The 15512-nt window shown below is 34.6% G+C and overlaps 1 protein-coding gene across 1 annotated transcript in view; it reads left to right on the forward strand.

The window, feature by feature from the left end:
- The window catches only part of LOC108690813 (PDZ domain-containing protein 4), a 329783-nt gene that overhangs the window by 288614 nt on the left and 25657 nt on the right, over positions 1-15512 (forward strand). Inside the window, exons 4-6 of the mRNA XM_018198313.1 lie at positions 1714-1812; positions 2988-3023; positions 3120-4430. Coding sequence (XP_018053802.1) covers positions 1714-1812; positions 2988-3023; positions 3120-4430 — 1446 coding nt within the window. The remainder of the gene's footprint in view (positions 1-1713; positions 1813-2987; positions 3024-3119; positions 4431-15512) is intronic.

Here is a 15512-nt window from a genome sequence, read left to right on the forward strand (position 1 = left end):
CCGAAGGGTAAAATATATATATATATTTCCGTTAAGTATATAAGCGTATATATGGTATGTATATATATATATATATATATACATATACTTATGTGTGTGTGTGTGTGTGTGTGTGTGTGTGTGTGTGTGTGTGTGTGTGTGTATATATTTATTTTTATTGGGGGGAGATGTATGGTTAAATCGAAAGGAATGGCAGGCCGATTTACTATTAGCTGGTTAGTCCACGAGATCTCAGGTAAATATAGGTTGAAGTGCAGACTCGCTGTCTACGGAAGAGCGCCAGGAGGACAGTAGCCAGTGATTTATTGGGTGATTCCAATAATGGTGGTTGCCCATAATTTTTATGCTAACAATACAAGAACTGGCATGAACTTTCCGGGGTTCAGCGTGGGACTTTTCTGACTGAGGTAATACTAACCGATGTAAACTGAAGTAGACTGAAATAGATTTGGTACTGAGCGAAGTGAACTAAGGTAAGCTGATTTCGTATCGACGCTCTGTGCTTCCGCGAGATCTCTATTTATATCCCGAAAAAAAGGGCATAGTGCCCTTTGTCTAGATGCAATAGTTAGTTGCAATGTCACGCGAGATTTTTATAGCGTCCTATTGTTGTTAATCTGAAGTGCATCGTAGAGGGGTTTCGAAAAGAAAAGAAATAATTTATTGTAATGTTGTGGAAATAAGTTTACAACAATTATTAAATAATTATTTGATTATTGACTGTAATTAATAATTAATATCTTACTAATTATGAATTACAATTTTTGTATAGCACCTGTTCGGGATAACATTCCGCGGATACTCCGAAATTTATCGGATGCGCGCAGCTTCTCCGCACACATTTACGCGAGTGTGATCGATACGTGATCGATATGTGACAAGAATCTAATCACTTCTTTTTGATGTTCGAATCATGCGAGTAATATCATATTTTTTCTGAATTTTGCTAGTGAGGTGATCGATGCGTTCGTGATTGTGATGTTGCATCGCTGCAACATTATTCGTCGAGGCGGGCAAGATTTCCTTTCGCGAAATGGACTGTCGTCCGCCAATTAGTAAGATTTCCGTATGAGAATCTTACACAGCATCACAATTCAAGATCTGCTGCACTCCGAGTGTTCGACATGCTAGCGCCATTGTCACGTGGTGAAAAATGTTCGAGATTCGTGCGATTAATTCTTACTCCTTAATTTCTTAATAAAATAAATTTGGTCGTTAATGATAACTTAATCGGTTCATCGACATTCTTTGATTCCCTATGAGATCTGTCCAGTTAGACGTTCGTTGTGAATGCGTACGTTAATCTAGATTCGATATTGAATAGTATCATTATGTAATAGTCATTAATTAAAGAAAGTTAGTTGAGAACATAGCTCTTTTGAAATGAACTGTTCCACTTTGAGCCACTGCAGCTATCCAATAGAATTATAAAAGTAAACTTTTAAAATAAATTTTAAACACAAGATGTGAGAAACATTTTCCTTTATAAGATTGGTTATGTCTATTTTTCATCAATACCTATTGATATTGCAAAAGAATATTTGAACGTTAATTTTCCAAAATGACAGCACGAAAGAAGGCTCGCCATATTGGAAAACTTGAGGTTTTCAATAGAATATCAAACTGTAAGACATTCAAAAATTATCACTATTTTTTGAGAACATCTTTTTTTTGTGTATATTGTCTATATTGAAAGAAACATTTATTTTCCAGATCAATGGCAAGGATGTCGCGAATAAGGAGCAGACCGAAAATCTATTCGCCAAAACAAAAAAAGTAGTGACTATTCTCATCAGTCGATGTGTATATCAAGTTCGTTTTCATTCTTATTATTACAATGTTTAAATTTAACACAATTTAATAAACATAAAAATATTGTATTAGGTGTACAACTTTGCTTCCGCCGTTTTCCTATAGATGGTTTTAGCGGTAAGTGGTGGTCGAAATAAATAGACCAAAGACGTCATACAATAAACTTGGGCATCTGTCAACATAACCCCATAGAAACATTAGTCGATTTGTGCCTGCATCATAAAGTTATTCTCGATTGAAAATGTCAGTTTACGAGCCAAATTCATTTGCGGGAGGTTTTAATTTTTTGCTTCAATATGAAGAAATCTACGGCTGAGGCTCATCGAATGCTCTCAAATACTTATGGTGAGGCCGCTATTAGAGAAAGAACGTGTCGTGAGTGGTTTCAACGCTTCAAGAACGATGATTTTGCCGTCCAAGGTCATGCTCTGTATTTGGTGGGACCAGCTCGGCGTAGTATATTATGAACTGTTAAAACCGACTAAAACAATCACAGGCGATCGGTATCGAACGCAATTGATGCGTTTGAAAGACAAACGGCCGCAATACAACAAGAGACACGATAAAGTGATTTTGCAGCATGACAATGTTCGACCCCATGTGGGTCGAACATTGTCATGCTGCAAAATCGATTGCGAAAGTGGTCAAGACATACTTGAAAACGTTGAAATGGGAAGTCCTACCCCACCCATCGTATTCTCCAGACGTTGCTCCCTCTAACTATCACTTGTTTCGATCAATGGGCCTTGCTGACCAGCACTTCCGGTCTTATGAAGAAGTAAAAAATTGGATCGATTCGTTGATAGCCTCAAAAGATGACCAGTTTTTTCGACGCGGGATTCGTACGCTACCCGAAAGATGGGAGAAAGTAGTGGCCAGCAATACTTTGAATCATAAATGTATAACAGTTTTTTACAATAAAGCCTCGAATTTCGGAAAAAAAACGGCGGAAGCAAAGTTGTACATCTAATATATGAAATAGAAAATACAAAGAAAATATTACAGAGATTTAAAAACATTTCAAAACATTATGTTTCCTTTTTGAGTAAAAGATTTAACTTTTGTGTAATATAGATTACGATACTTCCAAAAAATAATTATACTTTTCTTACATAAATAAAAGAACAAAAATATGGCTTTTTTTATACATTATTAATTTACTTCTCTTATTTTAGGACGATGCATACGATGATAGACGTATCTATCATCAGGTGAGTCGAATTATTATACATAAAGCAATAAAAAAGCAATCGATTTTTGCGCATGGTATAGACATCTATTTATCATGAATCATGATTCTATTTCAGGGTTCGCCATCGCTTTCGCTTCAAAACCTGCCAGCATATCAGAATAGTATGATCGAGCAACTGATCCAGCAACAGCAACAACAAACAGAGGAACGTACTAAAAACAACGAGATAGACAACTACACCCTAAAAGTGCCTCCACTAGCTCACACTCAGCAGCAATCGCCGTTATCGCAACAACAACAATCTGTTAACAACTTTTCTACAAATTTATCGTCTACGTGCTCATTGCAGAGCTTACACAAATCCGCCGGCAAGAACACGATCTTGTCAGAGCATCGTACAAAAGAATGCAATAAGCAATGGTCGCTGAAGGATTGTTTAAAGAGACTCGAGAATATATCCCTGTGTGATCAGCAATCGAGTCCACTAGAGGCAACACCGCTATCAGTGAAGCTCATTGAGGCGTACTCGAGTCATGTGTGGAGTGATTCCGAGCACATCTATGAAACAATACCAGAATCAGATAGCGAGCCAATCTATTCATCGCCATACGAGCACCATCAACAACATTGGCCGCAGTATAACGGAACTATGCAGAACTATTTGAGCAACCAACAGAATCAGAAATGGCATTTCTCCTCAAAGAGCAATAGCTCCGGCGAAGAAAAAGATAGTTCAAGCGCTTACAACACCGGCGAATCCTGTCACAGTAATCCTTTAACTTTGCAGCTGCATGAGAGTGAGAAGGATCATTATAAGAGCACATTGATATTATGCTCGTCGAAGACGCCACAGCAGCAGAAGATCGGTTGCAATTGTCCCCTGCTAGTAACACCAACCGCAACGTCAGCAGTGACAAAGCAATCATCGAAAAACATAAAGAACCAAAACATAAAAAAGAGCTTATCGTCATCGCATCATCACAGAGATCGCAACGAAATTTCATCGATGAACATCAACACTATGGCAGCCGATACTATGTACACGAATGTGGCAAATTTACAACAAACAATGATGCTGCAACAGCAACTATTCAAACAAGCACTCAACCGCAAAAACCTCATGACATCTAAAGAAATGTTCACATGCAGTATGAAGAAACCCAAGTCGTATGGTAATTTTCAAGCACCAAATCTCGCACAATACCAGTTCGTTGGTAGTCAACAAGTATGCACGTCTACTACTTGGATACCAACAGAAGACAAAAGCGAGGTGCAAATGGAATGGAAAGTGAAGAGAAGAGCGGACGGAACGAGGTACATTGCCAGACGGCCAGTTAGGAATCGGATACTTCGGAACAGAGCAATCAAGATAACAGAAGAAAGAGCTGGTCACATCATCGAAGATGATGCTATGTCAGAAATGAAGGTAAATATTAATTGATAATAATCGATTTGAGTCTTTTTCCGAGCCAAATTTTTTGGAAATAGTAGACTTTTATTTCTTCAAATTTCACATGTTTAAAATATAATCGGTACAAAAATCTTTAAGTACCATACTGAGAGAGAGAAAAAAAAGCTGGATGTATTAGGAGTGTGATTTAGTTTTAAGGATTTTTTTCTTAAAAATGATTCATTTAAACAACATATCACATAAACGTTTAATAATTGTTATACGACAATCAACATTTAATTTTCTAGTTCTACAGTGCTGGATTTTCATTCAATAATACTTGCAAATCTGGATTTTCCAATTTTTGTCGTTAATATTGAAAGTACTTCGACAGAACCAATATACATATCTTAATTGATGAAGCAATCATCATAAATTTCTATTAGAATTCTATGATCTTCATCCTCCTTCTTCTAATTAAAAAACAAACGCATGTCGAAAATGCTCTTTAGGAAGATCCATTTTTTAAATGTATAAACACGACGTTTACTGCGTCAATTGTTAGTAAACAACTAAATATCATGGAGTAATATTAAAGTATTAATTATATAAGAATAACTGTGATTGGAATGTTTTCAATAGCACTGACATTAATGCCATCTCTTAGAAAATCCACAAAACTAAATCACACTCCTAATAATATCACTGAATAAAATATAAAAAAAAGCAGATAATTTGTAAATAGAGTAGTTTGTCCGTAACACAAAACTATTTTTTGTTTGTGCGGAATCACTGTTGATATATAATAATATCTTTTCTTTTTCAAATACATTAGAACTACTTGGAAGCTTGGAAGCTACTTTGTCAAAAGCCAAAATTAAATGAATGATATTTTTTAAAACTAACAATTTCTTTATTTATATTTTGTTTTTAATTGTATAAAACAGTGTACATTCCTTTATGTATAATATATATATCATAAAAATATTTGACAAGTCTTAGGTTTAACACAATGTTATTATTATTGTTACTGTTGTTATATAAAAGCTCTTATTTCAATAGTTGCTGCTATACTGACATTATGTTGATGGATTATATTGTATTTGCCTTTCACCCTATCTTGTTCAACGCAATATGAAATGAATACCTACGGAGCGTATATAGACGTATATACATAGACATTTTGAAAATACATAGATATTTGAAAAATGATTTTTCAGAACATAACTATAATATACATCATTGTTTTCAGTGTAAAATTCTCTTTTCGTTATATAAAAGTTAAGAAATTTTTGTTTAAATAGGGTGGGGAATAAAATAAATAATTAAAAAAAAATTTAATTAGTTGTAAAGTACTCATGAAATCATTCAATTTTCATTCTGAAAATTTTTTTCTATCTCTTTCGACGATATTCGCTTCGCTTAAAGAAAAAAACCATTTTTTTTAAAGGGGTATTTCCCCTAAACTTATAATTCCGCACGAACAAAAAATAGTTTTATATTACGGATGAACTACTCTACTTGCACACAGTTTCATTTTTTGAATTTTTGAGTTGTCTAATGTCCATTGTCAGTGCACATTAGAGCCATCGTACATAATTTGATGTAAAGATATACATAATAATAAATGTCTTTGTGAAGATAAACATTTATGTCTATCTTCTAAGTTGAGACACCTCAACTTTAAAAATTGGAAATTTCAATAACAGTACTACTTACACACGCAATAGTTCTACAGTTCCTATATATAGATAGGTTTTATAAATAGTTCCGTTTTAGGCCAAAAATTTTAAAAAACAAAAATATGCAGTATTAACTTCACGTAGCATCGCAAGATTCGAAAAGTCAATTTCTTTGACGAAATCTTAAAGTACTCGAAGAGTACTAAAATTCCTGATCGATTATAACAATAGTTCCGGCCATTAAATATTTTAAAATAAATTTTAAAAATAAGAGCTAGCAACTCAAGTCAAAAAAAAATTAATTTTTTTTGCATTCGATTTTTGTATTCGAAAAATTACACAGTTCCTGACAAATTTTATTGACCCTATCGGAAATTTTAATATGTTTAAACAATATTTAATCCTTGACACCTCACGTCAAGAGTAAAATATCTCTAAACTAGTACTCTAAGCTAGTACTGGCTGACTTTTCGGTTTCTTCCGATAGTACTACAAAAGTTCCGAAGATTTATGCTGGTTTCAACAACAGTATTCACCCTTAAATATTCAAATCCATCTCTGTTAAATGATCGAAATGATCTGAGAAAAATCATCTCAATAAATCATCAAGAATATTACACAAAAACATTATATAAAAAATTATAACTTTTTTAAGCAAAAAAATTCGTTTCTCAAACATTATCATGATTAATATTCTTTTTAAATGTTAAAATTAAATTTTCATTACAACGTAATTGTTTCATTTTCTTAAAGGATGAAATTAAATTATGTAATTTTTTAATATAGTTGAATTAATCCTATTAATTGGATAACATTTCAAATATGGTTCGTGTATTATTTTAAACCAGAGTAATCATCGTGTGTCTTTTTTGAAGCGTGACCATGAAGTGTTAAACAATTTTATTCTGTGTATTGTTATCGCATCACAAAAGTACCTCACATATCAAGTTTTCACAAAAATTTCGTTTGTGCCGCCAGCATTTGCGTAACCTGAAGTATACCGCGAGGTGGTTGCACGATCGGATTTGAACCCCATGTGTACGTGTGCGTGTGTGAGTGAGTATGTGCGTTGTATGTATCTTCTCATGCGCGCGTGCGTGTGTGGATAGAATTAATGCATTACTTCTATTTGTATTAGCATATGTATAATATTTCTTAACACAATATATGTATAATATATGTTATATAATATATACATAATTATCGGATGTTGAAATAAAATATCATAGTTTAAAATGTGTGAAGTCACATCTTGATTGGGGTTATTAATACGTTTCTTTTTCAGATCATCGTATTCGTGGTAATGGATGTCTGTATATGCTAAGGCTGTGTAATGTCTGCTGAAATCGTTATGTTGTGTATAGTTCACTAATCCTGTCAGAATATAATATATAAGCTTAAATCCACTGTTTGCTCATAGGTGGCATTAGTGAGATACAAAGCTACCCTGGGCACACAACATACTTTTTTTATGTGTTTGATATCTGTCAACATTAACCAGTGCACATCATCAGCAATTTCATACAACAACATACATTTTTTCTTTCGTAAACATGTCTAGTTTTTTGCTAAAAAAAAAAGCGGGAAGCTTTGCTTTCCTGTTTCAATTTGAAGAAATCGGCTGCCGAATCGCATTGAATACTTGTGAAGGCCTATGGCGACAATGCTTTATCGGAAACAACGTGCAGAGATTGGTTTCGCCGGTTTAATGACGACAATTTTAACCTGAGTGACAAGAAGCGTGAAAATCGGCCCAGGAAGGTTGAGGACTGTCAATTGCAGGCTCTTTTGGATGAGGACGATACCCAATCGCAAAAAATGTTTTCCGAGCAATTGGATGTTTCTCAAGCAGCCATTTCCATGCGGCTACATGCCATGGGGAAGGTTCAAAAGATCGGAAAATGGATACCGCATGAACTGAACGATAGGCAGATGGAACGACGCCAAAACATATGCCAAATTCTGCTTGCCAGACAAAAAAGAAAGTCGTTCCTGCATCGAATTGTGACAGGCGATGAAAAGTGGATCTATTTTCAGAATCCTAAACGCAAGAAATCATGGGTTGATCTCGCCCAACTATCAACATCTTCCTCAAAACCAAATCGCTTCGGACGGAAGACGATACTGCGCGTTTGGTGGGATCAGGAGGGTGTCATTTACTACGAGCTGTTAAAACCTGGTGAAACTGTTAATGCTCACCGCTACCACCAACAACTGATCAAATTGCACCGTGCTCTGCGTGAAAAAAGGCTGCATTATCAGAAAAGACATAACAATCTGATTTTCCTCCACGACAACGCACCATCGCACACGTCAACAATGGTCCAAAACTACTTGGAGACACTCAACTGGGAAGTGCTACCCTATCCCGTTTACTCACCAGACCTGGCACCTTCTGACTATCACTTGTTTTCGTCGATGGGCCACGCACTCGCTGAGCGGCACTTCGATTCTTACGAAGACGTCCGAAAATGACTTGATGAGTAGTTTGCCTCGAAAGATGAGGAATTTTTTTGGCGCGGTATACACAAATTGCCCGAAAGATGGGAAAAATGTATAGTTAGCGAGGGCAAGTACTTTGAATAAATTTGTTTTTGCTTCCTAGGAAAAAGAAATATGTTTTTCTGACTAAAAAACAGCGGATTTAACACCTGATATATTATTTAATGTTACAGTTTTTGCAATGGAAATCAAACTGTGTTTCATGTTCTGTTGAATATATGTTTTATCTGTAAATATAGATGTGTTTATTATTATATGCTTGTCGCAAGTTACAATAGTTTCCGTTAGTGCACCACATGTATAACATTTACATGATATATTAGGTGTACAACTTTGCTTCCGCCGTTTTTTTCCGAAATTCGAGGCTTTATTGTAAAAAACTGATTATACATTTATGATTCAAAGTATTGTCCATTGCTGGCCACTACTTTCTCCCATCTTTCGGGTAGCGTACGAATCCCGCGTCGAAAAAACTGATCATCTTTTGAGGCTATCCACGAATCGATCCAATTTTTTACTTCTTCATAAGACCGGAAGTGCTGGTCAGCCAGGCTGTGTGCCATTCGAAACAAGTGATAGTCAGAGGGAGCAACGTCTGGAGAATACGGCGGGTGGGGTAGGACTTCCCATTTCAACGTTTCCAAGTATGTCTTGACCACTTTCGCAACATGGGATCGAGCATTGTCATGCTGCAAAATCACTTTATCGTGTCTCTCGTTGTATTGCGGCCGTTTGTCTTTCAAGGCTCAAACGCATCAATTGCGTTCGATACTGATCGCCTGTAATTGTTTTAGTCGGTTTTAACAGTTCATAATACACTACGCCGAGCTGGTCCCTCCAAATACAGAGCATGACCTTGGACGTCAAAATCATTCTGAAGCGTTGAAACTACTCACGACACGTTCTTTCTCTAATAGCGGCCTCACCATAAGTATTTGAGAGCATTCGATGAGCCTCAGCCGCAGATTTCTTCATATTGAAGCAAAAAATTAAAACCTCCCGGAAATGACGAGAATTTGGCTCGTAAACTGACATTTTCAATCGAGAATAACTTTATGATGCAGACACAAATCGACTAATGTTTCTATGGGGTTATGTTGACAGATGCCCAAGTTTATTGTATGACGTCTATGATCTATTCATTTCGACCACCACTTACCGCTAAAACCATCTTTATGAAAACGGCGGAAACGAAGTTGTACACCTAATATTTTTTATATCGTCAATACCACGTTGCACAAACGTTATGCCAAACCCTCCTGAAGAAGTATATCTATATTGATACGTTACTGTTTGACGCGAATACATATCACCGCATGAGCAAGATCTAGTGAACGTACAACTAGATTCATTTGTAAATGTTCCGTTAGGTAGTCGGTATTACAGTTAACGTCTAATTTTTTAATACCACTCGTATAATTTTTAATCGTGTTAGAAAAAAGTGACAAATCTTTCAAGATTAAAGCTCGTTTGTCATAGTGTGTTGAGAATATTTTTCCATTTTCTAAAATGGATCGGACCAATTGAAAAATACCTTCAAATGACAATTTCATTCTGGTATTCTGCATGCGTTGCAATTCCATTGGTAACAAGCTGCAGTATCGAATCAAAAGCGCATGTTTCATGTATAGTCATTACTAACTGTCCTTGCTTAACCGGTTTGCTTTTACTATCATTTATTAAAAGAGGCAAATTAAATTGATTGATTTTTCAAATATTCTCATTCTGGACATTTATCAAGATACGTTGGTTTAGAATATACATTTTACAGTATATTTTAAATATAGATTTGGGAATTTATTGTAAATTGTCATCATTCTTCGAAAATTCTTGCCAAACCGTGCCACTTTTCATGGGCATTCCAAAAAATGTATAACTGTCCTCATTTGCATTGTCTAGTTCGAGTCCATATATTAAATTTACTTTTCTTAAATCTGTATTTACGGCACACATGGAAACTTTACTTTTATTGAAATATCTGATGATATGTCTGTTATATTATTTTTGAAGTTTTCAAGAGATTGTTTGAAATTTGTTTCATCATTACCTTCGGATTCCATATCACTTCTATCTGTGCTATTTACAGAAAACTTTTGATTGCATGCATCGACTTCAATCGAACTTTTATCATACATCGTGTTTTGCTTGTTTGATTGCACTGATGTATCTTTTGAAAGCTCGATGTTTCAAATCACAAAATTCCGCTTCAACTGAAGAGGAAGATGCAATATCATTGAATCTTTTGAAATATGGGCGCATTATGCCTGTCCATATTGATAGATAGTAATAGACGCGTTTTTAATTTAAATGGTTCATAAATTCGAGATTGTAATATGCATTTATAATTTTACCATGGTCTGATTCGTCAGCCATTTTTTTTTGCGGAATCTAAACTTGAATTGTTCCACTCCATCCAATTAACATTATCAGAATTAATTTTAGTATTATCAGAACAAGGTTCAATCACTTGATTTTCATCATCTGGTATTATCATCGTTAATAAATGATTCTATTTTAATATTAATAGGTGTACAACTTTGCTTCCGCCGTTTTCCTATATGGCTTTAGCGGTAATAAGTGGTGATCGAAATAAATAGATCATAGACGTCATACAATAAATTTGGGCATCTGTCAACATAACCCCATAGAAACATTAGTCGATTTGTGTCTGCATCATAAAGTTATTCGCGATTGAAAATGTCAGTTTACGAGCCAAATTCTCGTCATTTGCGGGAGGGTTTAATTTTTTGCTTCAATATGAAGAAATCTGCGGCTGAGGCTCATCGAATGCTCTCAAATACTTATGGTGAGACCGCTATTAGTGAAAGATCGTGTCGTGAGTGGTTTCAACGCTTCAAGAACGGTGATTTTGACGTCCAAGATCATGCTCTGTATTTGGTGGGACCAGCTCGGTGTAGTGTATTATGAACTGTTAAAACCGACTGAAACAACACACAGGCGATCGGTATCGAACGCAATTGATGCGTTTGAGCCGAGCATTGAAAGACAAACGGCCGTAATACAACGAGAGACACGATAAAGTGATTTTGCAGCATGAATGCTCGACCCCATGTTGCGAAAATGGTCAAGACATACTTGGAAACGTTGAAATTGGAAGTCCTACTCCACCCGTCGTATTCTCTAGACGTTGCTCCCTCTGACTTGTTTCGATCAATGGCATACGGCCTGGTTGACCAGCATTTCCGGTCTTATGAAGAAGTAAAAAATTGGATCGATTCGTGGATAGCCTCAAAAGATGACCAGTTTTTTCGACGCGGGATTTGTACGCTACCCGAAAGATGGGAGAAAGTAGAGGCCAGCGATGGACAATACTTTGAATCATAAATGTATAACCAGTTTTTTATAATAAAGCCTCGAATTTCGGAAAAAAAACGGCGGAAGCAAACTTGTACATCTAATAATATTACCTTTTATTATATTATTTAAATATTGCATGTGTTCGTCCAACATCACTGGTTTTCCATTTGTCGCGCAACTTATGGTTCTATTCAATGCTACGCTTAATAACTACGCTTATTAGCGTTTATCAGATATTCAACTTCTTTAAAAGAATCCATTAAATATGAACTGACTAAAGCAACGAAAATTAAAGACACGCACTAACATTTTATCTTTTCCTTTCAAACATTTTCATCTAGCTACCATTTTAATCAGATGACTGATATCTAATCTGATATAGCAAGGCAGAGGCACGTTAATATTTTCTAAAATTAAAATATTATATCATTTTTGTAAATAGTCTCGAAAATCGACGCATTTTGCAAAAACATCCGAGACAATAATTAAAAAGCCCATCCAAAATCAGTTAGACTGTGTAGAATGGGAATATTTCTGGCAATAATATGGCGTAAAAAGAAAACTATCATTAAAGCTCTGTGATCGGCTAAGATCATCTGAAATATTGTATACTGTCTTCTCTGTCAACTAAAACGCATTGGTATAAGAATAACGGCGAATCTTGCGATGATTCGTGTTATTCCACCTGTGACGTCAATAGTTAAAAATATTCCTGGATCCCTTTTACATCGTGCAATGTATAAAAGTTATTGTTCTGGAGTCCAATATATACAATAAAGTGGCAATCAATATTAATTATTGATCCTACTTTTTATATACGCATTTTACATGATTTAGAAGATTTAATACGGGATTGGTAATCATTAAACCGTGCTGCTTCTACAGCTTTTCTTCTTTGGCTTTATGTATGATAAAACTGCGGAGATAAGTAGTATCGGAGGACTTCTATCCCGGAACTTCTTAAATTTATATTGTGGCAACATTAGATTGCGTTTTCAAATTTAAAAAACATAACGTCCATTTTAGGAATGAAGCGCATTGTTATAAATATTTTCGAGGTATTTGTATCGAATGTGCAGCATCCATCGATTAAGATTACGTTATTAAGAATACTAAGCGAAAATTCAGACCGTTAGATTTTTAAATGCGTGGCAAAAAATATATTTTCCAAGTAACATATGAAAAAAAAAACTTAAGGAAAAAACGGCTGCAGTAGCAAATATGATGATTAAACAACTTAAAGAGGCTATAATATATAGATGAGAAGAAGCTAAACGTTTCCATTAAGGAGTTCGACCGTAAGATTCGCCGTTATTCTTATACCAATGCGTTTTAGTTAGTTTAGTTAAAGAGGACACACACACACACACACACACGTGCGCGCGCGCGCGCGCGCATAAGAAGACACATATAACGCACACACCACATACTCACTCACACGCACACGTACACATGGGGTTCAAATCCGACCATGCAATCTCCTCGCGATGTACCTCGGATTACGCAAATGCCGGCGGCACAAACGAAATTTTTGTAAAAACTTGATATGAGATACTTTGTTCTTGTGATACGATAACAACACACACAGAATAAAAAATTGTTTAACATTTCATCACGCTTCAAAAAAGACACACGATGATTACTCTGGTTTAAAATGATACACGAATTATATTTGAAATGTTACCAAATCAATAGGATAGTTCAACTATATTAAAAAAATCATACTATTTAATTTCATCCTTTAAGAAAAAGAAACAATGACGTTGTAATGAAAATTTAATAGTAATATTTAAAAAGAATATTAAACATGATAATGTTTTGGAAACGAAATTCTTTTGCTTAAAAAAATTATAACTTTTTATATTCATAATATTTTTGTATCAGTCTAATTCTCTTGAGATGATTTCGCTCGGAAATGATTTCGCTCATTTCGATCATTCAACAAGAAATAATTTGAACATTTAATTGTGAATACTGCTGTTGAAACCTACATAAATCTTCAGAACTGTTATAGTACTGGGAAAAGCCGAAAAGTCAACCAGTTGTTTAGAGATACTTTACTACCTTGACGTGCGGTACCAGCGCGAGGATTAAAAATTGTTTAAACACATTAAAATGGCCAGTCACTAAAACTTGTCAGGAACTTAGTAACTTTTCGAATACAAAAAAATGGCGCAAAAAAAATTAATTTTTTTTAAACTTAAAGTACTAGCTTTTATTTTAAAAATTTATTTAAAAATATTTAATGACCAGAAATGTTATTGTATCGATCAGGAACTCTTTTATTTAGTACTTAATTTAGTACTCTTCGAATATTTTAAAATTCCGTCAAAAAAATTGATTTTCTCGAATCTTGCGATGCCACGAGAAGTTAGCACTGCATATTTTTATTTTTTATAATTTTTGGCTTAAATCAACGAAACTGTTTATAAAATCTATCAGGAACTATATAATTGTTGCGGATGCAAGCAATACTGTTATTAAAATTTTCGATTTTTAAATTTGAGGTGCTTCACATAATAGACAACTTATTGTTACTAGAACAGTATATTGTAATATGAATACACAATGAATAAAAAGCAATGCTTGTACTGGCAGTTAGATCTTAAATAATTTTAAATAATTTTATGTGAATTTATATACAATATTACGAGTACGTCTCTTAAATTGCCGAACGGGTTTTTGCGTACTTACAAGGGACATTTCATAACCGTCTAGCACCGATTTGATTCTCCATGAAATATGTTTTTAAACACAAAAATTTAAGAGACTCATATTTTCTTACGTGCACTAACTCATATTTAAGATGGGAAACTCTTTTGAAAAAAGATAATGTTTCCCTTTTGAATCGAATATCATCGGAAGCATAAAAGATGGAAATTAAATTTTTAAAACAAAATTTATACGATTTCAAAAGTATTTTAAAATTAAAGAAAAATTTTTCTTAATTTTTTTATTCAATGTATCTCCACTGCAGTTTTTTTCAAATTTTTCAAATTTCTTTTAACAAATTTAAGATTATTTTTTCCAAATTTAATCATATATAATAAAGTTATATTACTACATATCAGTAACATAGCCGATTCTAACTCACTATGTGTTAGTATATGCGTATATGCGGTGTGTGTGTGTGTGTGTGTGTGTGTGTGTGTGTGTGTGTGTGTGTGTGTGTGTGTGTGTGTCAGAAAGGAAAAAGTGCATCATAGCGCTGCATCTGAGGGAAGGAGAAGCGCATCAAATTGGGATCTGTGTTGTGGAGCGGGAAAGGAGGTTTTGTTCTTTCTCTCTTTTTCTTACTCGTTGTTCTCTATTTCCCACTCATCGTAGTTCTCTTTGCCCCTATTTCGATCTTATACTTATCATATTATTCGCGCTCTCGAATTCTCACGTTCTCTTTCCTTCCTACCCATAATTCCATTAAATAGGTATGGTATTTTTATGACTATTTATGATATAACGTAGTTAAAATTAATTATTAGGTGTACAACTTTGCTTCCGCCGTTTTTTTTCCGAAATTCGAGGCTTTATTGTAAAAAACTGGTTATACATTTATGATTCAAAGTATTGTCCATCGCTGGCCACTACTTTCTCCCATCTTTCGGGTAGCGTACGAATC

Source organism: Atta colombica, unplaced genomic scaffold (genome assembly GCF_001594045.1).
Source record: "Atta colombica isolate Treedump-2 unplaced genomic scaffold, Acol1.0 scaffold37, whole genome shotgun sequence".
NCBI lineage: Eukaryota > Metazoa > Arthropoda > Insecta > Hymenoptera > Formicidae > Atta > Atta colombica.